Genomic DNA, 25,776 nt, shown 5'->3' on the forward strand with positions numbered 1-25,776 from the left:
GTAACCATCATGGACCTTTCCATTAAAGAACTCACCAAAAAGATAATCTCTCTCCACCAAGAACTTCTCCACCTTGCAACTACTGTCTCCATGAACTCTCCCCTCATGTTCCAAAAAGAGTCTGAGCTAAAGTCCCTTAAAGCTCAATTACACTCCTTACAAAACCAACCCAAAACTCAACCACCAACTCCATATGACCTTTTTACACCATATCCCATCTACACACCACCTTACACAGCCCAAACACAACCTTTATCTTTTTCCCAAGACCCAAGTATTTTTGGAGCATCCTCCTTCTTACCAACAAAAGTTCTCTATGAACAACAGTCTACTAAAAAGAAAAAGCCAACAGAAAAAAGACCAGGGAAGGAAGCCATACTTAAACCACCCAAACCGCTTACCGAGACATCAAAATCTCAAGACCAACCCGAAGCCAGCAAAATGCAATTCATGGTGGAGCACGCTAATCCAATCACTGTTTTTCTCGAGAAGGTCGCAAAACAAGAAAAAAGACTTTCTCAAGGAAGTATGATGAATAAGGTACCAACAACATTAAAAGATGAGAATGATGAGGCCATGATCCCACATTTTATGATGGCTTCACCTGCTGTGGTTGAAGAAGACATAGAGAGTGAAGGTGGAAACGTATATGAAGAAACCCAAGAAACTGGACGAGATCAGACAGAAGGAAACCCGCGGTTTAGTACAGAACCACATAAGGGTTTCTCTTTTGATGATGTTCCCCCTTCAAAATGGCGTGACAAAGTATATGAGATGCATGCATGGCTAACAGAACAACAACTTAACCCAGGAGCCACTTTACCTACCTCGATTGATAAACTGGTGGCTAAATTCCAAGGACGTCTCAGGCAATGGTGGATAAGCCTAGGTCAATATCGACAATTACAAATCCGACAATCTCCAACAATCGATGCTTTGGTGGGACACATTCATAATGAATTTCTCGGCACATGGGATCACTATACTATCCAAGCAAGAGAAGAATATCTTAGCATGAGATGCTGTTCCTTCAAGAGGAAGGATCTTGAAAGACATTATGAGCGGATGTCAAAGAGATTCTATGCCCTAAATGGAATAGATGATGTCAACCTCAAACAGGCGTACCTGAATTCACTTCCAGAACCACTTGGAAATGAAACGTCAAGGGTATTGTCTCTCAAGAATATGCCTCTCAATCAAGCTTCACTCGGAGAAATATATCAAATTTCTCTGGCAGCCCTTGAAAAGCTATGCAACCACCAGAAGTTTTTCAAACAGCTTCAGGAACAAGGAAAACTTCTAGGAAAAGCATGTGATCGGCCGGAACTCAGTATCAAATGCAGAGAAAAGAAATGCCATTGTTCTACAAGTCATGGAAAAGAAAAAAGCTATAGAAGCAAGTGGCAGAAGAAATATCCAAAGTTATCTTCTAGAAAGAAATGGAAATTCTTCAGGAAGAAAACTCAAAGAGGTTTCAAAAAATCAGACAGATGTTACATCTGCAAGAAGAAGGGACATTATGCGAAACAGTGTCCTAACAAGAAGAAGAGAGACAACCTCCTTGGCTACTTGGCACAAGTTGAAGATATTGACGACTCGGATATTGAATCCATCTTTTCCCTTGATGATGAACCAACTGATGATACATGTCTTGCAATGGGTATGGAGTTTGAAGATGAATCTTCAGAAGAGGATACTGGAGATGAAAGCGATAGAGACGACCAGTTCATGTTGTTTGACCTCTACACATTCGATTTCTGCAAAGTAGAGCAATCACATCAAGAAGAATTGGTGTATCTAACCCAACCATCTCCAAATGCCAAGATCTACATCTTCCCAAGCAAGTATGATAAACCAATACCGGTCATTGCCTATTTTGACGCTGGAGCTGCTTCATCCATCATCAAATCAGACCTCCTCCCAGCTTCACATTGGAATTTATGTTCAGTCGCTTTCAAAGCAGCCAACGGCCAGATATTTCATATCTCTCTTATCAGCAAGCCAATATACATCCAACTTTTCCCCGGATACATGATTAAATCCAAAGTATTTGGTTCTGAACTCCCTGGAAAGGACTTTATACTTGGATTTGATATCCTCCATAGTCTTCGGAGAGTTTCGTGGCACCCAAAAGGTCTCAAGCACAAAAATCAGCTGCTACCTTGGACAACGGTGTCTCATCTATACCCTATGGAGATGCTTAATCCCATAAAAGAAGAAATAGCAAAGACATCTTGCGCCACCTCTCATTCGGAGTTTCTCACAAAGTGCTCATCTCCTTTATGGAAGAATCCAGATTTCTTCATATCCTTACCTTTCAAGAAGAATGAAGATATCAACCCAACTAAAGCAAGTCACCCAGGAATGAACCCAGATCACTACAATCTTGCACTCGAAGAGATTGACCAACTCCAAAAAGAAGATCTCATTGAGAAGACCACTTCACCTTGGGCATGCGAAGCATTCTACGTCAACAAACGGGCTGAACAGGTGCGAGGAAAACTCAGATTGGTCATCAACTATCAACCACTCAACCATTTCCTTGCCGATGACAAGTTTCCTTTGCCAAAGAGAGAAGTGTTATTCCAAAAACTCCCGCAAGCACAAATCTTCTCCAAGTTTGACTTAAAAGCAGGATTTTGGCAGCTTGGAATCAAACCAGAAGACAGACCAAAGACGGGATTTTGTGTACCAGATCGTCATTACCACTGGAAAGTCATGCCTTTTGGACTAAAGGTAGCTCCTTCATTATTCCAAAAAGCTATGATCAAGATATTCGAGCCTATCCTCCCAAATGCGCTGGTGTATATCGACGATATTCTGCTATTCTCGCCAGACATAGATTCCCACACTTCATTATTGGCAAAGTTCCACAGTATCGTACAAAAATATGGTATTATGCTATCAGAAAAGAAAATGGTGATCGGAGAAACGGAGATTGATTTTCTGGGAATGCACATATCCAAGGGAGAATACTACCTCCAACCTCACATTGCCACCCAACTCAATGAGTTTCCAGATGAACGACTATCTTTCAAGCAAGTCCAACAGTTTCTGGGGATTGTCAATTATATGTCGGATTTCATTCATGGTCTTGCAAAACACAGATCGGTTCTCTCTGCTCAACTCAAGAAAGATGCCCCTCCTTGGAGCCAGAAATGCACAGAAGCAGTAAAAGAATTGAAGAAAATTTCCACAACCTTACCAGCACTAAAAATCCCAGCAAAAGGAAAAAGAATTCTGCAGACGGACGCAAGTGATTGCTATTGGGGAGCAATACTCTTAGAAGAAGACGAGAAAGGGAAAAGACAGATATGTGGCTATAAAAGTGGAGTCTTCAAAGATAGTGAAAAACATTATCATTCTACTTACAAGGAGATACTTGCTGTCAAAAGAGGAATAGAAAAATTTGAGTTTCATTTGGTGGGCCAACATTTCCTCATCGAAATGGACATGTCCTCCTTTCCAAAAATGATTCAGTTCAAGCAGAAGATGTTACCACAAGCTCAGTTACTCAGGTGGGCAAGTTGGTTTTCCCAGTGGAAATTCGATGTTAAACACATCAAAGGAAAAGACAACTTCCTCCCAGATTTTCTTTCAAGAACTCAGCGTCAAATCTCGTCAATAGTACCCATGATATACACCCTCAGTCCAGACAATCCAACAGAAGATAATCTGCGGAAAATGATTGCCGATATGCCGCATGGAATAAGGGAATCGTTACTCGACAATGTATTGATCTACAGAGGGATTGAGACACTGCATGGTTTTCTAAAGCTCTATATACACCGATATGGTCTTGATCAGGGTCCACTTCTTGGCCTCCCTTACCACACGGCCTATCCCTTCCTTACCACCATTCATATGAACCCTGCTCATTATGGCCGGTTTCCTATAGAGGCATACCTCCTACTTTGGTACATGGCAGATCTTTACACTATTGCGGTCCTCATCCATAAAAGTCAACTGCTCCAGTACTTGGCGAAATGCATATTGACCAGACGGAAGGCGCATTACAAATTATTATACAAATGGCTCACATTATTCCACGATGTTACCTGGTGGCAAGAACATGTTCGTGCACAGCCTGAGTTGGATATACTTGTCACGTTCAGGATTNAGGAGTGTAATTAAGCTTTAAGGGACTTTAGCTCCGACTCTTTTTGGAACATGAGGGGAGAGTTCATGGAGACAGTAGTTGCAAGGTGGAGAAGTTCTTGGTGGAGAGAGATTATCTTTTTGGTGAGTTCTTTAATGGAAAGGTCCATGATGGTTACCTTTTTGTCAATCTGGCTTAATAGATGGTTTTGGGTTACGGCGTTCTCCGACTGCCAGTTTAACGTTGCTTCTGCGGCACTGATCTGCTTTACTGAACCATCTGGATTCTTAACATTTGGATTCCGGATTTTCCATGAGTGCTTTATATTCCTTTCTTCAAACTCCTTGGATGGAAATGGTGAATCCTGCTGGGATGGGGGTCCGAACATGTAACTTAGTTGTACCTCTTCTTTTTCAGGTGTTGTGGGAGTTGAGCCACCTGAATACAATACATAGTATTCAAAATTCTTGCCACTTGGTTCTCCGAGAAGGCCAACTTGTGGATCTCCAGACTCAAATCGTTCTTTGAGAATTTGTTGTGTAGTTTTCTTTTTTCTCCTACGCCTTGGGGTGTCATCATCATCAGAACTATTCATCTGACAGTGTTGGCAATCGCAAACATCAAAGAATTTGTGGCCTGTTTCATCTTGGAAAGAGTAAATGGGATCTCCCAACGAATCAAAGGATGAGATCGGAACACCATCTAAACGTGGATTGATCTCCAAGGTTTGAGTGTCTTCAAAAGGAGTAATTGTATTGATTTCTGTGCAGAAAGCCGTTGGTCTTGACTTTTCTTCTTGTTGCTTGAAGGCAATCTCTACAGCTCCATCTTTTCTCCTATGAATAGAAGAGTCCACCGATTGTATTGGGGTACTCCGGTCATGGAGTTTTTCGTAATTGGTAACCCATGATTCTGGAAGTAACTTGACAAGCTCATCTCTAGGAATCTGTCTAGGAATATGGATGCACGACGGGCTATGCTGTGACTCCAATTGTATGAGTAGTGCATCTTCAGTGTCTCTTGGGAGACTTAAGTCCATTGCATGATTCTGGACTCTGTACGCCATTTGATGGTGAAGTGTTGCCGCATATGTGTTTCCAATCTGTGGAGCGCCTGTGATTTGCAGCTGGATTTGCATGTTCTGATATATTTGAGGGTCTTCCAATGCCACGTTGAAATTTGGGAAGAGGGTGACAAAAACAGTGCCAGCGTTTAGTGTTGTCTGGATAGTTGCAATACAAGCATGCTGGTATTCCTTGTATCGGGTGTCAAGGAGAGCTACCCGTGCTACAACTGGTAAGCCTTTTCTGCCATGGAGTGTTAGCGCCAAACGTATTGCTCCATAGTGAAGATGAGTATATCCTTGAGTTCGCCAATGATGTATCATGCCTTCATTGATTCTGAGGGGAATCATCTGTTCTATTTCTGTCGCCGGGATAAGGTGTTGTTCCAACGGAGAGGCTAGAACAAGCTCCTTTGCATTATGTTTGTTAGGGACAAACACCTGGCGAATGACTTTTGGAAAAGTGGAATTTGGTTTGGTGAAAGCTTTGTAAGGATTAAGTAATGGGAGTTGGGTAATAGGAACTTTGCTATCATCACTCACATACTCTACTTCATATAAGTAATCAATCTTTTTAGAAGTTGATCGTCGAAAAGAAGGGGTTTTAGACAAAGAAGATGAACTTTCCATAATATAGGATAGAACCAGAAACCAAGACAGAATACTATAACTCTCTTCTAACCATTGAAGTAATAACAGTCCATAAGTTGTCTCCCTGTTTTATTTTACCTACTACGAATATAGAGAAATCAATCAAGAGGTGCTTAGCTACGCAAACCGAGGCAAAACTATTGCAACATTAAAAGCCTCAAGGTACTTCGAGCATTACAACCTCATAGAAATTTTTCTCCATACCGTTTTTTCTTAGCATAGTTAGATTTCTGATGTGGAGGATCCATTAATATGGCAACCACAGAGCATACTTTCATACTAGCATGGTAGAAGACAACGTTATGGCGTTTAGGAAGATGGGACAGGTCGTGTGAATGTTGCCGAAGCTAACAAAATAATAAGCATTGCATTGAGGGTCGGAAGTGCAGTATTTGAAGAGTCAAAGCCGTCATCCGATTGCCTCAAAGGCCTCAAGGTCTTTCCTTTATTTCCAGTTTTACTTCAATTTGCTTTGGGTTTTCTGTTTCGTCAAGGCTAATGCAATACTGTGTGGCACCCTTCATTTGTCTACAGATGCTTGGAGTAAAACGCACTGAGCATGTCCTCCCAATTGGTACATGGGTTACAGTTGTTGGTGAGGTATGTCTGTTATCTGCCAGTGGTCCAAAATCTTCTTCTTATACTCCAATATTATGTTTTACATATCATTGTTGTTGTTACTTATCATGTTAAACAGGGTGTTAAGGACAGTATGGAGGTTTTCAGGATTCCAAAACCCGAGAAAGGACCTTTCTTTGTCTCACCTGTACCGCTCGATAAGATCACATCTTCATTGGTAATGTGGTCAAGGTTGTTTCTCTTCTCAGTATGCCTATTCCTTTCCTAAAAATCTGAGATTATAAAAGTTCTAAAACATCTTTTTGGCAGGAGGTTCAAATATGCCTCCATAGGTTAAACTGTTGTTGGTGTGATTCTGATTTCAAAGCCTGTGATTGAGTATATTCTAGAGAGAAGGCGGGGGCGATTGTTACGGATTAGGTACGTCGCATATTAACCAAACCCATATTCTTGCGCATATAATTAATTGGTCATTCCAAACTAACTGTGAAGCTATTTGTTGCAGAGTTGCTGATGCAGCTGCCAAGAGAGCCGAACTAGTAACTAGAGGTAAGTAGTATCCATTAGTGTTTGCAGTAACATGAGAATCCTTTTTTCTATGCATACGCTTGGAATTGCTCTGCTTACAAAAATGTCTCACCAGGATTGGGAACTCAGCATGAGAACAACTCAGATAGTAGTACAAGCAGAGATGGCGATGTACCAGATCTCTGTGTGATCTGCCTTGAGCACAAGAATGATGCGGCTTTTGTTAAGTAAGAATATTGTTTCTCTTTCGAAACTCATGATCCCTCTCACTGATCAGACTGTACGTAGCTTTTGATTATTCTTTTGTTTGGTTGCACTTGTAGGTGTGGTCACATGTGCTGCTGCTTAACATGCTCCTCGCACGTGAAGGCATGTCCTCTTTGCCGGAGACCAATAGAACAAGTATTGAAGATTTACCGCCTTTGAAGACATTGGACTAATCCTTCCCATCTACTATAGCCAAATTACGTACACCAACTAACAATCATTGAGTCTTGTCTATAAAATGACTTTGATTAGAACCATTTTGGCAGAACGTAACTGTAAGAGGGGAGCAAAAGCTAATGGAAAGAGTGACCTAATTACCTGAATCCCAAATGAAATTTCAATTTTTAAAAGAGAGAAATGGAATAAGAGTTGATTGATTCCGTGAAACAACATCTTGTATTGAAGAACTTGTACAAAATTTATACGTTTGTTTCCCACCCTAACGAACCTGATGGCCTCTCCGACAGAGGGCTGTCATTGACTAATTTTGTCTTTGTTAAGAGGTTGTTTTATTGTCCCACATCGGCTAGGAAGATAAATATACTCCTTTTCTCGCAAGTATAAAAGAGGGATCGAGCCCAACGACAAAATCATATCTTTCTCGGCCTTTTGGCTAAGGTCAAGTGTAGTATATGTTCTTATCAGTTTAATATCTGATATGTGGGCCATCGGCTCACACGATATTAACTCTATTTTTTTAAGGGGAAGAGTCCTCGGTATACTTGTGTAAGTCCTCGGTAACGAGAGAAACTTGCGGTGGAGAGACCCATTAGGCTGAGACGCGTGTGTGGAGCTTCTGTGGTCTCTCCTCCGATGAGATACCATGGCCGTTCGAAACACTACAGTTATTCTCACCCAAAGGACTAACTGAACGCGGCTTATGTTATGTTTCAATGACAAACCACCTTTTTGTCCTTGCGTACGTTTTGATATCTAATAGATTTAGTCAATTTCGCATCATCATTCAACACACGTGATTCACGCGATATGAAACGTGACAATAACAAAAGTGAAACATGGTGAGAAGTACTTTTATAGATCAACAAGTCTAAGTGTACAAAGAATCATTTTCAAGTTTTCGTCCACTCAAACCAAAACAAATTTCAATGATAAGGGAGCTTCATCTTTCAATAAAGAAGCGAATCTCCAGCTCCAATGGAAGAAAAACTTGCACAAAAGCAAATTGCTTTTTAGTTAAAGCAAACCAATAAAAAGAGTATGAAGAAGAAAGAAACTGTAGATAAAATTCTGTTTTCTTTTGATATAGTAAAGACAAAGACAATCACATTTTTCCAAAGCGTGGAATCAAAGCAAACCGATTGGAAAAAAAATCCATAATCCCCACTAAATATTTTCATATAAACCAAAGACCATAATTAAAACATTCATGTCAATTAAACAAAGAGAGAGGATGCACAGAGGAAAAGACGATGATGACAAGAGAGGCTTTTGTCGCTGGTTTTTCAGGTTAGTGGTCGTTAAACTCATGGCGAGTCACAAGGAAGGCAACTCTGTGACAAAGAAACTGATCAAGAACGAATCAAAATCAGATATCACTATTTATTTCAAGCAACGAGAAGACTCGGAGGACAACGCTAATCCCATCAATAATACCTCAGGCTCCGAGAAAGAGAGGGTGATCATGCTTGTTAATGGTAATAACGTCCCAAAGAAGAGCATATCATCGGGTGAGCAAAGCATTAGGCGATCTCAGAATGGAGCTGATAAATCACAGCCGAAGCCGCTTTTGAATGATATAAATAGGAAATCACATGCTTTCATTGAGAGTAGACTCGAGAAGATGCGAAAAGGCTTATAGCCAAGTTCATGATGACCTCTCTGTTTTGCACAGACAGACCCTTCTTTCTTCGCCTCATTATTCATATCATATACTATGTCTTAAGGAATCCTATCTAAGAGTTTCATCAATTCATTTATATTATTGCCTGCATATTCTCATAATTAAATTACATCTTTGTATGTATACTTGTATTTTGAAACATTATTTATTGCATACTATCAGATACTTGTATGATATAATATATAAGAACTTTTTTCAAAGGTGTTGCAGGCATTTTAGTCGTCGTAAAGTGATATATATAAGAACTTGTATGTATTTTACCAACCATGATTGACAGGTTTCATTCTCCATACTGATAAGCAGGTTGGGGAATCAAATCATAGTATGGAAAATGTAACAATTTTATTATTCCCCTCAATTCGTTGTCCATGATGTGATAAGTTCATTCTTTGCCTAATTAGAGATGTTTGTACCTTAGATTCATTTCTCCATCTTTTATTACAACTGAAGAAATAAAGAACAAAGAAGAAAAAGACACCTGCAAATTCAATGCAATGATCATTTCAAGTCATTGGAACTTGTTTTGTCTCTGTTTCGTTATTTTTCTTCTTCTCTGAGTTGGATTTGGACACGACTATGTACAGGCTAAAAGCATGATGTACAAGTACAATGGCAGGAAAATCTTGACATACACGTACTCATAACACCCGCAGAATCTTGCATGTCACAAACCCCTCTATATAACACCAAATATTTTTTTATCATAAACCCATATGTAATCTTATAACCATGAGTAGTAGACGCATGGGACCAACAAAAGCGAAGGTAGTAGTCATTGCACTGATTTGGGCTATTCTGGTGTTGGGAAGTACAAAAGTGTCGAGAGTAATAGAAGATTTGGTGGTGGAACAGTGTAAGGCACCTCTGCAAACTGTGAAGATAGGTGCAAGAAAAGATGATGAGGAAGATAGAAATAGAGACAAGTGTGCAGCAAGAAGCGGAACAAAATCCCTTCTAGGAGGCATTCTACAAACCCTTTGAAGGAGTCTATCCACATTGTATGACGATTTGCCCCCCGCAAGAAGTCCATACCAGAAATGATGGCCATAAGAAAAGATGGTGTTACTAATGGGGAAAACGTTTTTCCTACACCGAATCAGAGTCCCACAAAAGATGTCTGTCCGGATGCATCACGTCCATGAGTATGGGCAACGAGCAAGTCTGCGAAACATCGCCCAGGAGGGAACTCCCCTAGCTGTAACTTGTACATAATGCTTATAATCTCTTACGAGGTGGATTTCTGAGGAAAAAGTGTTTTTAGATTGAAAACGAGTTCCTAAGCAGTCACGAGAGATCATTCCCAGCTTTCAAAAAAGTTCAAGAGATCATAAAATTTACACAAACTCCAAGAGCATTGTTATAGGGATCAGAAGAAACAAAGAAAAATGGAACAAACTGGATGAGCCGCAGAACATATATGATAATTAGTCTTGAGTCTGCTTGGAGATGGTCTTCTTAGAAGTAGCAGTAGAGGAAGCACCAATAGGAGAGGCGAGCTTAGCATCAGGAGGAAGAGTGTCTTCCATGACCTTAGGGACAGTGAAATTGAAGTCACCGAGGGGTGCGTTGTTGAATTCAGGATTGGCCTCAACGAAGGCAGCAATTTCGTTGCGACTCCTGAGCTTCTTGCCGGTAGGAGTGATGTAGTAGGTGTCCATCTTAGAGTAATCTTTCCTGAGAACTAAGCTGCGCTTGAAACCTTTAGGAGTCTTGGGGACACCAGGCTTGTCGATGACCCAAGTGCGAGAGGCATCGTAGTCGATATCAGCAGGGTCTTCACAGGAAGTGGCCTGCTTCTTGTGACAGTGGAAAGGGTCTTCGAGCATTTTGCTTCTGATGTCCTCGTACTCGTCTTGGGTATCAATGACCCTCCACTTGTGACACTTTTCGCATTGTGCAGCATAGGTATCAATCAACCTCCCTTGTGCAAATTCTTTCTGCAATCAAGTTTCAGTGTAACAACAACAACAACAACAACAAGACGACTCGTGTGTGAGAGAGAGAGAGAGAGAGAGAGAGAAAATAAGGTATTCCAGCAAGCGTCTAAGTAAAAAAGAACAAGGCTTCTTGTTAATTGAAAAGCTACGATACATCACATCACTCAAAGTCTAAAGAGGAGAGGGTGACCAAAAAGTTAATTCCAATTAAGATAAACATCGATAAAATGCTAAGACTAAACAACGAGCAGTAATTTACCCTCACAGAGTTTTTACAGACAAGAACTGTGGAGCAAAATAGTCTCACAGATCGTGAACCAAGAAAATTGAATACCCTAACGAATCCTATGGGCTTGTTTAGAATAAAATTTCTCCAACATTAAGAGATCTGAGAATCCTAGAGACTATTGAAACAAGAAACTGAAAAAAAAAAAAAAAAATTGGAGAATAGAAGAAGAAAATGAATTGGCACTCGTAAGAAAGCAAAATCTTATTAATAATATAAAGTAGAGTAGTAGTAGTAGTATCAAAGACTCTTCTTACCTTGGCTTTTGGTTTGGCTGATTTGCCGATCTCCTGCTCCATCTCTCTCACTTCCCAATTAGAGTTTTTTTTCGCAAATTACCTTCTCTTCTCTTCTCTTCTCTTCTGTCCCAAATGGTGGTATGCTTCTTCCTCTTTTTAACTCTCACAAATAAATGATAATCTCACAGCCTCTGCGAATGGGACTCACTGTAACAAACAAATCATAAATTTACACGTCGTCACAAGCGGATTGACCTTGGGCCTCAGGTCCATGTTGTTTGAAGCCCATACCTTTTCTTTTCTGCTACCCTCTTAACGGATCATCATCACCATACTTCTACAATTTCGTTTGTTTCCCCGGCAATTTTAGCATGAATCAAGTGAGAGATTTATCTTTTCCCTTTCTTTTTTTTCTTCCATTTATTGACTGACTCTCTCTCTCTCTCTCTCTCTCTCTCTCTCTCTCTCTCCACTGTTCTGATTCTGATTTTGAGTCTCTACTAAACTCTCTCTATCCATCTATCTAATGGTGACTGAGAGTGAGAGAATAAACATACACAAACACACACAAACGCAAGGGGATGATGTTGGGCTTTTAGCAAAAATATATTTATATGGGCCTATTGGTTCATAAGTAAAGCCCAATCCTTTTCCTTTCTGCTTCTAAACGGATCAGAAGACTAGTACAATCTCGTTTTCTCCCGGAAAATTAGCACCAAAATTGGAGTAAAAAAAAAAAAATCAAAGAGGAAGATCAGTGATTCTGTTGTTTATGATCATCATCATCATTATGTTGACTAATTCTCACTGTTCCAATTCTGAGTCCTTCTATTCCACGAACACTAAAGATCTCCGGTGAATCTACTGCCACGCTGGCAATCTCAAGCCTTCCTTCGCTTCTTACTCTCCTGTGATGATATCTCGGCCGTCCGTTACAATCCAGCGTCGTCAAATACGGTGGCAGATCTCGCTTCCTAGTCACGCTTCTTCCTCTCCTCTCTTCTCTTCGCCATCTCGACGAGTCTGTGAGCAGCGGCGGTCCACGCGTTCCCCACGGCGACGATATCTTTCCTCCTAGATAGAAACTGTTATAACTGTCAACATTGTTATTTACTCCAGACGCACCTCTATGTTCCCTGCACTCTTCTTCTGTATCCGGCGGCTCATCCGGATTGCTCCAGCGCCGTCGATGAGAATGTGTGGGCGTGCGGTGATCTTCTTCTTCGTCTTCTCCGGTGAGAATCGTAGATGATGACGTCATGATTAACATAACCGCACACTTTCCCTTTTCTCTCTCTCGCAACTCTACTACTACTACGTTTGATCTCACAACTCTTCTTCCGATTTTTTTTTTGTTTTTTTTTCAAGTCAAAATGTTTTGGGCCTCTAAATTTATAGTTTCTGGTGGGCCGTGTGCTAGAGGTTTTGCCAGCGTAACAGGTTTTTTTTAGTCATTAACGTAAACGCCCTTTATAACGGCGTTAAATAAGTAACTTATCTCATTACTTTGATTTTTTTTTTTTTTGTCCAACATCTCATTACTTTGATAAGCTTATAGATTGATATTGCAAAGCCCATTATGTGGCCCACAAGAATTCTTTAGACGGTCGACAAATGTCATCAACCATACTTTGATGAAAAAGCCTACCCAAACGTTATAAGTATAACCAGAAATAATACTAGTTAAACGATAATACGATATTACTATAAACGATAATATGATACGATATTACTATAAACGATAATGTGATACGATATTACTATACGATATTACTATAATAATAATTTCTCATTTTTGTTTCTTATACATTATTTTTGGTTATACGATATGCTGTGTCGTTTTATAAGAAAACGCGTTACTACAAATCCGTTTAGACAGTTAAACCGGCATGATAGTCTCCACTACTCTGGACTGATCCCTCTGAAAATCTGAATGACGAGTTGATGATGATGAATACAAAGTAATACAGTATGAGAGAGAGAGAGAGAGAGAGAGAGAGAGAGATAAGATGTATTAATGGAGTTTGGGATTTTCGAGGGGATGAAAAAGGCCTTATCTCTCGTGTCTTATTCCTTGAATCTCTAGGGGTTTACTAGGCTAAGGCTAAGCTAATAAAGACAAACGCATCGTTGTCTAATGCTTTTGTGTTTTGTCTCTTCTCTCTCTCTCTCTCTCTCTCTCTCTCGTTTTTCTATTTTTCTTCCATTTCCATGAAATCTCTGCACTATCTACTACACTTTCCATTCAGAGTAGCTCTGCTCTTTTAACTTCTCCCTAACATTATTAGTCTCTGATTTCTTTTATTTATATTTCCCTCTCTACCTCCTTTCTCAACTTTTACCTTTTTCTTCTTTTCTATAATCAGCTTATTTTGTTCTCAAGTGTGAATCGGATATTTTGTTTCATTTTGGTTGATATTTTGTCATTTTTATGTTCTCTTGGTTATACAAAAAGCAAAATATAAAAAGAATACTACTGAAATAGATTTATAGTTCAATCTCAGGCCAACAAAAATATCTATATGATCAGTTTAGCTAAAGTTATTCTTAATTTGTGTCGACCAAAAAAAAGAAATCAAATCATATTTACTAATACTGTTTTAGGTTCTTGATTGATTTCTTAAGCACAGTTTTGAGATATCTACGACATTGTTTGAACGAGTTTGATATATATATGCACATCATTGTTATATCTTCGTATAAATAATTGTAAACGTTCATCAATTTATTTATCTACCAGTACTAAATTTAAAACTTTTTCCTTCTTTCTTTTCTTCCCAAATAACATGATCGACACCTCCTCATTTCAACATCTCATATTTTAGTCGAACTGCCACAACCAAACGCACCACAGTCTATTAACTTCAAATGTGAACTAGAGGGAAGAAAAACAAAAAAGTAGTCATACACAAAAGCTATATTATTGATACCCTTTTGAAGCAAAATTAAAGATTCCTCATACCAAACCTTTAAGCTCAAAGTTAGTTAGATGATGAATATAATAAATTTTGTAATCTTGGATCTAAAGCATTGAATATAGTCTACAAACGACAAAGCCAATCCATTGACAAAAGAAAGAATCTTAGTGTAAACGACAAATTAATGAATTATGGAGAAATCAGAAGATGTTGATAAATCACCAAACATATTTAAGATTTTTTTGTCAGAATTAAAGACAACAAAACTAAATGGGAGCGATGCTTTGTTCCAAAATTGAAAAATCCAAAATTATTTTCCAAGCAATAAACATAAATTAATTTAGCATAAGCAAATTAACTATTAACACTAAAATAAGTTAAAAAGTAGAGACACTATCCCCAAGTAAATTGCCAAGACAAAATTCAGTACAAGACAAACGAGAGAGTCTTTGTCATACACGCATCAATGACCCAAAGTTTGGTCATAAATACTTTGACAAGATTAAAAAAAAAGGTTAAATTTTGAAAGATGCTAGGACTAAAAAAAAGTCAATGTTAATCGGGAAAAGAAAATCATATTCAGAGTAAGAAGTTACCTGTAAAATGTTTATTTATATCCTCCCTCTATGATTATTTTATTTTTTATAAAAGAAGACCATCAACTAAACAAAAGAGAAAATAAATCGCTTTTTTTCCTTTTTCTTTTCTCCAAGCCTAAAAATGTCCCTACCACTTGGCATCCATAGGAATAAGAATACAATAAAAACAATCACACATAAGCTCTGTTTATAAATAGTATATTTATAAAGAAATGTGTAAATATATAGAAACAAACATATGTAGACAAAAGAGATTGTTTTCTCTAAGTGGGGGTCCATGTTGATCCCCCCAGTTCATAACCACTACAAGGAAACTCCAAAAATACTAAAATAAAATACATGCACATAAAAGAGGCAATAAGGCAAAAGATGCCAAGGAAAAACTAAAACTATTGAAAAAGGGAATAAATATAAAAGAGAGAAAAAAAAAAGATGGATGATTTTGACATTTTTGTCCAATCATTATTTAATATATTAATTTTGGTTGTGTAAGCTTTTTTCTTATTTTGGGTGGATGGGGGATTGGTATTGTGAAGCTTTTGCCTCAAATGCACACACAACACTTGTCTTTTCTCTTCTCTAACACTTATTTCCTCTTCTTTCTTTCTTTATACTTCACTCTAATGCCATTGCCAGTTTGCCACACGTCTCCTTAGGGTTTTCGCTTAGACCATTGGATCTTTAATTTTTTTTTCCTCTGTTTTGTTAGTTTTATATTTTTTTTTCACAATTGTAGCAAAGATAGAGCAATTGCTTGGTGAGATCGACGTTGAGAGACTCACAAGGAGATAAAAAAGAAGGTTGACTAAAAAGATTTGTCTTTTGTAAGCCAAAAAACTTTTTAATGCTTTTGAACTAAAACAAGAGGAAGGTGAGAAATTACAACAACAAACGACATGCTCGTTCTATTAATAGCATGCGAACACAAAAGGTAAATATAAACATACACAAATCCACACCAAGGATAAGTTTTTTCACAACATGTTGAAGACAAGTTAGTTGTCTTGTAATTTACCCTCTGTACCCTAGAAACCAATTAAAGTCTACCCATACTAGTACGCAAACAAAGTACCATGTCCCGGTTTTAGCCCTAAACCGATAGATGGCGATAACCGAAGTGGTCTTCCTTGAGGCGCAGCCAAGATCTCACAACAAGCCAACTTATTATGCTTCAGGAGACCGAGGAACACAAACACAAAAAACAAAAACCCTACTGAACACTAAACAATACTTGAGAAAACTGTACAAAAACCCATCATAGACAGGCAAAACAAACCGATCCCTCTAGTGCTTCTTCTTCTTCTCTTAATGTATATATCAGCAACAAGTGATGAGTAGTTTGCTAGGGAGTAAGAAGCAAAGGAGTTGAGCTGGTATGAGAATCCTCAATGGAGTGCACAAACTTATTCAACTCTTCCATAAGACAGTGAAAGTGATCATTGTTAGGCAAGAAGTAAAACCCAATGGTAGCTTGCTTCAAATACAAGAGATTGACATCAAGACCAGTCTTCTTAAGGCCATCCACATAAGCCAATTGCCAATCCTGAACAAGATCTAAACCAGCAACAACGACAAGACTCTTGGGAAAGTTGACTCCTTTGAGGCTTTGACCTCTGGGGCCAAAGGGATTACATGCTGGATGATCTCTGTCTTCACCTTCGGGTAGATAAGCCCTCCAATACCAGTCACGATCTTGTATAGTGACAAAGTATTTGCCATCAAGGGTCTTCTCAGAGGGAGTCCTCTCTTGTCCACCAAACATAGGATGAAGGAGAATGTTACCCAAGACTTGGACACCTTCTTTGGTAGCCCTTACAGCAACATTGTGAGCGATGTTGCCACCAGAGCTATCTCCAGCCAAATAAACATAAACATTGGAGTGTAGACCACTCTGAAGCCAGACTCTGGACTTGACCCATTTGAGAGCATTCCAACCATCGTCGTAAGCACAAGGGTGACGGTGCTCGGGGGATCTCCGGTAATCAACGGAGACAACAACAACACCGCAGATGCTGACAAGGCGTCGGCAGAAAGTGTCGTAGATAGCGCTGTTGGCGGAGGAATGAGTGAAGCTGCCACCGTGGAAGAAAATGAGAACAGGGACGATCTCAGTAGTGCTGAGAGGTTCGGTAAGGTCGAGGGTACCGTGGCGGTGGTGGTGAGAGAGAGAAGCAGGTTGGTAGATACGGGTGAGAAGATTGGTGGAAGAGTCGACGTGGTCAAAGGAGAAGACGCCGTCGACGGGGAAAGCGTTGGCAGGAACTTTACGGTCGAGAAACTCGGCGAGATCACGGTTGAAGGAACCGTCAGGACGGCGGAGGACTTTGTAAGCAAGCTTGAAATTGGAAATGAGGACCCATGTGTTGAGTGGGACAATTCTCTACAGAAGCCCCAAATTAAAAACAAAAACAAAACAAATATTAGATAGATATGATATGATATGATATGATATGATATGATATGATGGGACGTCTTAGATTTTATTATACCCCTTCCTTCCTTCTTTGCTTCTTTGCTCATTTTTTTTTTTATAAATAAAACAAGAAATTCGTCCGTACGGGTGGGGGGGGGGTTGTGAATCCTATATAATTAAATATCTCTATGATCTTCAATTCAGTTAAAGGGATTTGAGCAAGAAAGAAGCAAATCTAAGGAAAACAAAAAGGAAGACTTTTTTTGTGTGTGTGTTTTGTGAGAAGGAGGAGCAAAAGAGAGAGAGAGAGAGAGAGAGAGAGAGAGAGAGAGAGAGAGAGGAAAGAAGAACCTTGCATTCGTTGAGGTTGACTTCGTTTCCACCAGCCATAGCCGCCGCCCACAGCAAAATAAAATAAAAACTTGAAACACTGCAGGAAGCAGAATTGTAATCTTCGGTGTGTAAAATCAATGAAGGGACGACCTCATTACCAATAATTACCCGTAGAGAAAGAGTAAGAAGAAGAAGAAGAAGAAGAAGAAGAAGATTTTTTAAAAAGGGGAGATGGATTTGAAACTTGAAAGAAACCCAGAATAGGAAAAGAGAGAGAGAGAGAGAGAGATTTAAATAAAGAGAAAAGAGAGAGAGAGAGAGAGAGAGAGAGAGAGCTGGAGAGAAAAGAGAGAGATGGGATGCAGCAGAGAGGAAGACGGAAGTACAATAGAGAGAGAGAGAGAGGGAGAGCTGAGCTGAGCTAATGGTTGGTTGGTTCGAGAGAGAGAGAGAGAGTCAAAGGTGCTGATGTTTGACAACCAAAAAAAAAAAAAACTACTGGTGATGGTTCGACTCTCTTCCTTCCTTTTTCTTTTTATTTATTTATTTACTGTTTCCGTATCTGGGTCCCACCCTCCACCCTTTTTTTTTTTTTTTTTTGGTTGGGTTAACTTTGTTGACGATAAGGTAATTTATTGGTTTCAGTCGGCTGATTAAAAATTTTATTTGTTTATATAGTTTAATTAATTTATTTATTTTTACTAGGAAATACAGAAAATGTAAATTAAAAAAAAAAAAAAGCAAAGAAAAAGGGGGAGGCCACTGGCCACGGTGTAATACTGTAATGTGGAAGAGGGAGAGAGAGGATTGGGCAATTGGGGCACGCCAGTCCTGACACGCTCTCTCTCATAAGTGCTCCTTTTGACCATCCATTTTATTTTCTCTACCCTTTGTTTTTTCTTTTGTTTTCTCCCCCCTCTCCCCTAAAACTACTCTCTCTTTTTCTTTTTTAATTCACGTTTCATTTTTGTGAAATTCTTAGGATTATGTAAAGCTTATTAGTACTAACAAATTTTTAATTTTTTTTTGGTCATTTATAATGTTTATATTGCTCTTAATGTAACAAATGTTATTTTGCATTTCTCCTAGACTTTTGTTGTCTACTCGTATAAATACAATTATAAAATACGATCAATTGGTTCCATGTGATGGAAAATAAAAAACGAATGTAAAAAGAGAATCCATAAGCTAAGCTATATATTTGATTGCCAACAAAAAAAAAAAAAGCTAAGCTATATATTCGAGTTAAAAAGAAGAAGAAAATTTTAAAAAAGTTGCTTTAAAAGATCATTCATCATCTAATGATATAGAATACCAAAAAAAAACAAAATTAAAAAGTATGGTTAGGCAGCTTTAAACTATTTAAAAGATAAAAGACCACAAAAGTTTTTTTTTATCACTCAATGATGGTTTTTTGTTTTGGGTTTTTGTTATATAAGTGTGAATGCAAATTTGTAAATAAAATAGTAAACACAAAAAAATTAGTTGAAGGAAGGTGACAAAGAAAAATAAAAAGAGATATCCAGCGTGCGACCAACGCCATGGCATGTGGCGACAAAAGGGTTGTGCTGTTTTCTTTTGGTTAATTAAAACCCAAAAAAAAAAAAAAAAAAAAAAAANGACGAGATTCCTAAAGTACCCTCGTATCCTCTCTAAGATTTACGAGTAATTGCCACTATTACTGGCTTAAACGTGTTCTATTTTGGGCCGATGACATCATCCCCCTCCTTCACTCAGGGGACCCCCTCTTCTTTCAAAGTTTGGCTTTTCCACTTCTTCCTTTTTAAAAATATATATATATCTTTCTAAGATAGTACTACGATTATTTATGTGTTTTTTTTTCTTAAATACGTTAATTGGGATATATCTGTGCAGAGATAATTAATTTTAGCTATTTAGTACTACTTCTGATATAGATATATAATCGTTTATACGATTCAGAAGTAGTACTAAATTTCTTAAATACGTTAATTGGGATATATCTGTGCAGTTAACTACTTTATACGATTCTTGTATTAACTCAATTGTTGTTTCGTTATTTGTTTCTGCTTTTTTTCTTTTCTTTACTTGCCATTTGCAATGTGGCATGTTTTGTTTGACTTGTCGTTTTAAATCCTTTATCGGGTTGATATACCGAACAAAAAACATAAGTATATCGGGAGAAAATATATTTTGGAAAAAAAATAAATATACAAATTAGCCGCTCCAACCAAAATCCATGACTTTTTTTTTGGTATTACTAAAATGGGCCCATTAGGGGTAGAATGTGGGAATGGGCTTAGGATTTTGTCGTCTTTTGGACCAGAAGAGCGTGGCCATCACACGCCAGTAACTCTGTCAAAATAAAAGACAAGACCCAGATGTCGTCCTCCTTGACTTAACAAACAATAATATTAATAGTACCAAACCTTTGAATTTATTTTACTTGTGTTAATCTTAATTTTTTTAACTGCGATTCAATGCATTTGGACGTTCCCAGTAGATTATTGAACATGTAGTGATGGTTTTTTAACGAGAGTTTTTTTGCGGGTGTTTGAATCGGAACAAAAATCATCAATCAACAGATTAACACAAGTAAAATAAATTCAAAGGTTTAGTGAAGTATAGTAAACATGAAGAAGTTAAACGAATGAGAGAATTTGGGAATGGGAACGGGTCCTACTTTGATGGCTTCGCTACCCAAAAGAAACAAAAGAAACAAAAGAAACTTTGCCCAACCAACGACGTTAAATTTACAAAATATTGTTGCTTTTTAGTCTATCTTTCGGATTTGACAAATCAGAACCATGAATCTCTCTATGATGGGACCAATACAGTAGATCTCAGCCGTTGTTTTATCCCCATACATCTCTGATCTATTTTTTTTTACTGTAGTAGTAGTAGTATAATTGTACAACTACAAACATATAAAATTACCGGTTAATGAGACTTTAATTACTTTAATTACGCTATAGTCGCATGTGAATTTTCTACTGAAACAATTTTAAATCCTTGATATTTACCGAGTAGCTGAAAACAGACTGTACCAAGAACAAATTAGTACATAAGAATATAAATACATCATTGAATAAAGAAAGAACAAACATCAAAATAAGAGAACCTAATTGACTATGTTTTTTCTATAAATAACTTTTAAACGCTTACAAATCATTAAATATTATAAGATAATTGTAACGCTAGTTATCTAATATTGTTGTTGTTGTAAAATGGTTTTTATGGTTTTTTTTGAATGTAATGTTAAATTATATTCAAAAGTAAAAATACTGTTTTACAACTTGTGCATCATTCTGTTGGGAGAGTTTTAAAAAAATTTGCTACAAAATAGAATTTAATGTCTAGTGCCAAGCCAAGTGAAAAGATCAGTCTCATCACGCCTATCTCCCTTGAGACTGATTGCCAGTAGTTGATCCCTGATATGTTTGTCAATGCTTTGGATGAGTCGAAGGGCAAGTTTGGGGTTTTCACCGTGTTTCCGCCCATTTCTTTCCTGCCAGAGAGTATAAATTGTTGTTTGAAGAACAGAGGAAGCTAGAAACCTCACCATTCGGTCATTCCAGTTAAAAATTGATGTAATGATGGAAGCCCAGTTAGTGGAGAAGCAAGTCCCATACAACCGCTTTGCAATACCCTCCCAAATCTCTGAACTGAAGGTGCAGGAAAAAAACAAATGATCCTGGGTTTCAATATCATTATTGCAGAAAACACATTCTGCAGGGTTTCCCCTGTACCAGTTCGCCATCCGTTCCCCCGTGGAGAGCTTGTTTCTGATTGCAAGCCAAGTGCAGAAAGCAAATTTTGGTGTTGAATGAGTGAACCAGACACAATGGTACCATGGTACCTCGGCCGTTGCAGTGCGGATGCTGTTACAGGTTGCTTTTGTGGAGAACCGTGGATGAAATTTGTCGTTTTTACCTTTCCAAAGAAAAGCATCGGCCAAGGAAGTTCTTGCATTAAACTTCAACAAAAGTTCAGCTTCCATTTGATTATAGTGATGCAGGCGATGTCTTCTTCTACCATGTCTGTCCCACGCATCTGCAACTGTCATAGTCTTACTAATCCCCATATCAATGATACCTCGTTCCCCAGCCACATCCATCAGACACCCCATAGTAGACCAATTATCATACCAAAATGATGTGTGGTGACCGTTATTTACTTCAGATTTGCAGAAAAGAGTTGCTAGTTGTCGAAATTTGAGAAGCTTTCTCCACATCCAGGAACCAGCCATGGTAGACTGCTTTATACACCAAAAGCTTTCCTGTTTGAGGAAAGTATTTTTCACCTATTTAACCCACAAAGAGTCATCAGATGAAAAAATTCGCCAGATCAGTTTCAAACAACAAACATCATTCGTTTCTTTAAGAGACCGCAACCCCAATCCTCCCTCTCTCTTTGGTTTACAAACATCCTCCCAAGCAACCTTAGTTTTATGAGGATTCAAATCCGGGCCAGACCAGAGGAAAGCAGAGCACAACTTATTAATCTCCCTTGTACATTGTAGTGGAAGTCGAAAAGCAGAGCACCAAAAATTGCATATACTCCATAACACTGACTGAATCAAGTTTTGGCGGCCTGCAAATGAGAGAAAACGGGCTGTCCAGGAACCTATTTTCTTTTTCAAGTGCTCCAGAAGTGGTGAATAGTCTGAGAGAGTAAGACGTTTGGTGACTAAAGGCAAGCCTGAGTACCGAACTGGTAACTGGCCAACCTCAAAGCTGAACTTTTCTTTAATCTCCTAAGATGTTGTAGTAGACAAACCCCCTAGGTAAATAGTAGACTTCTCCATGCTTATCCTCAACCCCGATTGCTTAGTAAAAACGTCAAAAATTCCCACAATTCCTTTTATGGATCGAACCTTACCGTCAGAGAGAACCATAAGGTCATCCGCAAAGCTTAAGTGTGTGACACCAAGGGTTTTGCATTTTGGATGATAACCAAACTGCACTCCTGCCGCTCTGTCCAACCTCCTAGAGAGGACATCCATTATAATGACAAACAAATAAGGTGAAAGTGAGCATCCATGTCGCAAACCCCTGGAGTTGTTAAAAAAACCAGCTAGTTCCCGATTGACCTGAACCAAGAAAGAGGATGTTGTTACACAAAGCATTATCCATTGCACAAAAACAGGAGGTAGGTCCAATGCGGAGAGGACATTTCGCAGAAAAGGCCATTGAACAGAATCGAAGGCCTTGGAAATATCAATCTTAACAGCACATCGACTTGAAATTGAATCTTTGTGATAATCCTTAACTAACTCCGTAGCAACAAGCAGATTCTCAATCAGTAAACAGTCCTTAACAAAGGCCGACTGATTCCCAGTAATGAATTTTGGCAAGAGCATTTTCAGTCGATTAGCTAGGATCTTAGAGATGACTTTATAGATCACATTGCAACATGATATTGGGCGGTAGTCTTTCATTTCCCGAGTCTCAAACTTTTTTGGAATCAGAGCAAGAATAGTTGCATTTGCACTTTTGGGAAGAAATCCTTTGACAAAGAAAGATTTACCTGCAGTCACAAACTCTCCACCGAGAATGTCCCAAGTCGCCTTAAAGAACTCTGTTGTAAACCCATCAGGACCTGGGGATTTGCAGAGGGCATAGAAAACACAACCTTTTCCACCTCCTCCACTAAGACTGGTCGAACAAGTCTCTCCTTGTCCTCCAAGGAACAACGAAAAGACAAAAGATCTTGCAGCTCAGCAATTGTGGCTCCCTCAAAGTCAGTTGGAGTGAATTGTAGAAATTCTCTAAAATGTCTCGCTGCTTCCTGTTTTATCCCTATCACATCCGACACAACCCGACCATCCGGAGTTGTAATTTCCCGGATCTCTATCTGTGCTGCTCGAACCTGAACCGCACGGTGAAAGGTTTTATTATTCTGATCGCCAACTTGCAGCCAGTGAAGTTTAGACTTCTGTTTCAAGTATTTCTCTTCAAGACCAGCAACAAAAAACCAACGGTCATATGCATTCTTTTCTGCAGCCATCGCTATTGCAGAGGGATGTAGGAGGTTAAATTCCTGCTTTTCACAAAGCTGAGTATACGCCGCCTTAGTTTTAGCAACTAAATGGTTCATCGTATGCCTTGCCAAATCTCTCAGCTTTGGCTTCAAAGCCTTAAGCTTCTTAGTAAACCGAAACAGAGAAGAAGTAGACATGTGAATAGACTCTGTCTCCCCCCAAAAATCCTTCACTAAAGGCACAAATTCAGGCATGCCTACCATGGCATTAACAAATTTAAAAGGCTTACGACGCTGCCTTGGCTCCTCTGAGAATGATCGGAACATCCTCCTGCTTCAAATATACTGTAAGCCTGCGGATAAAACCCAAGCCAATCATCATTGACCAATACACAATCCAATTTTTTAGATTTTAGATCATTTTCCCTTTTGTTACACCAAGTAAACAAAGGACCTTGAGCAGTCAGATCCGAGAAAGAACATTAGTTGACAACGGACTGAAAATCACCAATCCCCTCCGTTATTCCTGGACCGTGTGCACCACGAGAGTGCTCTTCAAGAGCCAATGTTTCATTAAAATCACCAGGGCTTATCCCGCATAAGCGGTGAATCCTTATGATGACGCAAATCCTCCCATAAGGCTTTACGCTCATCCACCAAGTTCGACGCATAGACAAATGAGCAAAAAAACTCAGTCTCATCTTCCTCTAGTTTAACTGAACAGGTTATAAGTTGTCCCGTTTTATACACCGAAGTGAGTTTTACATTTTCACGCCAGACCACCCAGATGCGCCTTCTAGCGTTATGCTCATAATTTGACAGAACCGACCAATTCTTAAATAACTTTGCACCTAACCATTGTGTCTTCTGTTCTTTGACCCTTGTCTTAAAAAAACAACCAAACCGCAGTCCCGAATCACCAACCCATTTCTTAATGATAGAATGTTTTGAAGTTTTATTTAAGCCACGATCATTCCAAAAGAACCCAGACATTAAGCACGTTTGGAGGAGGTGATAATAAATACATCATCACCGGGACAAACGATTTCTATGGTTTTACCATCAAGCAAATAATATCACGCATAATTTTATTTCTTAGTAGTACTAATGAGCAATGATAATAAGAAAACAAGAGAAAAAAAAGATGTATGTATTGTTAATTTAAACTATAACAAACAAAATTTCATTTTCACAGTTAGTCTTAAAGTTACATGATGACAAAATATTGTTGTGGTATAAAGAACAAAAAAAAATATTAGTACTATAGTAAACATAAAATAAATAAATAAATAATCAAAAGGAGAACACGCTTAGGTATATGATTCGCTTGTCTATATGAGGCTTTCTTTAGTTTTGTCGTCATCTATTTTGTCTCTTTGGTACGTGTGCTCACATTTTCCACTCCTAACTTTTCCAAACTCTTGATATATTATTATAAATAAAACTTGCACTTATTAATCGTTTTCTCCCACTATTGTTTTGTGAATGGAATATCGAACTCAATTTCAAATAATCAGGTTTTGCAGGAATCATTAAACTTCGACACTTGAAGATGGATCCAAGTAAATAAATGGAGTTGAAAAATAGATAAAACGACCAAAATAAAAATATAGTAAATCATTTTGTTTTTTTATGAAAAGTTTCTGTAAGCATGATAATTAATAGGGAAAATGACACCCATACTCACTTTCTCCTAAAGTATTGTCACAAAAACCCACTTTCCACTCATGGTATATTTTCCCAAGTTTTTTGCTTATGTGTCCACTTTCTTTTTACATTTTTGCTCTTACTAAACCCTAAACCCTAAACCCTAAATCTAGGATTTAAAATTTAGAATTAAAGGGTTTTGTACTTATTTGGTCTATGTTGTGTTATGGATAATATGCTATGGATAAAGATCTAACCAAATTTATGTATGTATATTTTGTATGAATAAACACAAGTAACTATCTATTAACAATACTGCAATTGATTATCCACTTATAATTGAACAAATGTTCAACGACTGATGGATACTGTATAATCTAAAAATTCATAAAAAA

The 25,776-nt window shown here is 38.3% G+C and overlaps 4 protein-coding genes and 1 pseudogene across 4 annotated transcripts; 2 read left to right on the forward strand and 3 right to left on the reverse strand.

The window, feature by feature from the left end:
* The window catches only part of LOC104749010, a 13,810-nt pseudogene extending 6,220 nt beyond the window's left edge, over nt 1-7,590 (forward strand).
* On the forward strand, nt 8,487-9,248 carry LOC104749011. The gene has a single exon (XM_010470591.2). It carries the CDS (start codon nt 8,575-8,577, stop codon nt 9,004-9,006), a length of 432 nt encoding a protein of 143 aa, XP_010468893.1. The 5' UTR covers nt 8,487-8,574; the 3' UTR covers nt 9,007-9,248.
* On the reverse strand, nt 10,286-11,699 carry LOC104749012 (methyl-CpG-binding domain-containing protein 4). Its single transcript, XM_010470592.2, has 2 exons — nt 11,529-11,699; nt 10,286-10,985 (listed from the first exon to the last, which is right to left on the reverse strand). Exons 1-2 carry the CDS (start codon nt 11,568-11,570, stop codon nt 10,473-10,475), a joined length of 555 nt encoding a protein of 184 aa, XP_010468894.1. The 5' UTR covers nt 11,571-11,699; the 3' UTR covers nt 10,286-10,472.
* LOC104753167 lies at nt 12,214-12,885 on the reverse strand. The gene has a single exon (XM_010475455.2). The coding sequence runs from the start codon at nt 12,778-12,780 to the stop codon at nt 12,265-12,267; it is 516 nt and encodes a 171-aa protein (XP_010473757.1). The 5' UTR covers nt 12,781-12,885; the 3' UTR covers nt 12,214-12,264.
* Nucleotides 15,907-18,022, reverse strand: LOC104749013 (gibberellin receptor GID1B). Its single transcript, XM_010470593.1, has 2 exons — nt 17,792-18,022; nt 15,907-17,407 (listed from the first exon to the last, which is right to left on the reverse strand). Exons 1-2 carry the CDS (start codon nt 17,828-17,830, stop codon nt 16,370-16,372), a joined length of 1,077 nt encoding a protein of 358 aa, XP_010468895.1. The 5' UTR covers nt 17,831-18,022; the 3' UTR covers nt 15,907-16,369.

Source organism: Camelina sativa, chromosome 16, assembly GCF_000633955.1.
Source record: "Camelina sativa cultivar DH55 chromosome 16, Cs, whole genome shotgun sequence".
Classification (NCBI taxonomy): domain Eukaryota; kingdom Viridiplantae; phylum Streptophyta; class Magnoliopsida; order Brassicales; family Brassicaceae; genus Camelina; species Camelina sativa.

What these genes read in the sequence shown, in the direction of transcription:
- LOC104749011 (XM_010470591.2), top strand. Translation starts at nt 8,575, where the DNA reads ATGTCAATTAAACAAAGAGAGAGGATGCACAGAGGAAAAGACGATGAT.
- LOC104749012 (XM_010470592.2), bottom strand. Translation starts at nt 11,570, where the DNA reads ATGGAGCAGGAGATCGGCAAATCAGCCAAACCAAAAGCCAAG. An exon ending in CAGCCAAACCAAAAGCCAAG is followed by an intron (nt 10,986 to 11,528) that starts GTAAGAAGAGTC and finishes ACTTGATTGCAG; the next exon opens with AAAGAATTTGCACAAGGGAG.
- LOC104753167 (XM_010475455.2), bottom strand. Translation starts at nt 12,780, where the DNA reads ATGTTAATCATGACGTCATCATCTACGATTCTCACCGGAGAAGACGAA.
- LOC104749013 (XM_010470593.1), bottom strand. Translation starts at nt 17,830, where the DNA reads ATGGCTGGTGGAAACGAAGTCAACCTCAACGAATGCAAG. An exon ending in TCAACCTCAACGAATGCAAG is followed by an intron (nt 17,408 to 17,791) that starts GTTCTTCTTTCC and finishes GGGCTTCTGTAG; the next exon opens with AGAATTGTCCCACTCAACAC.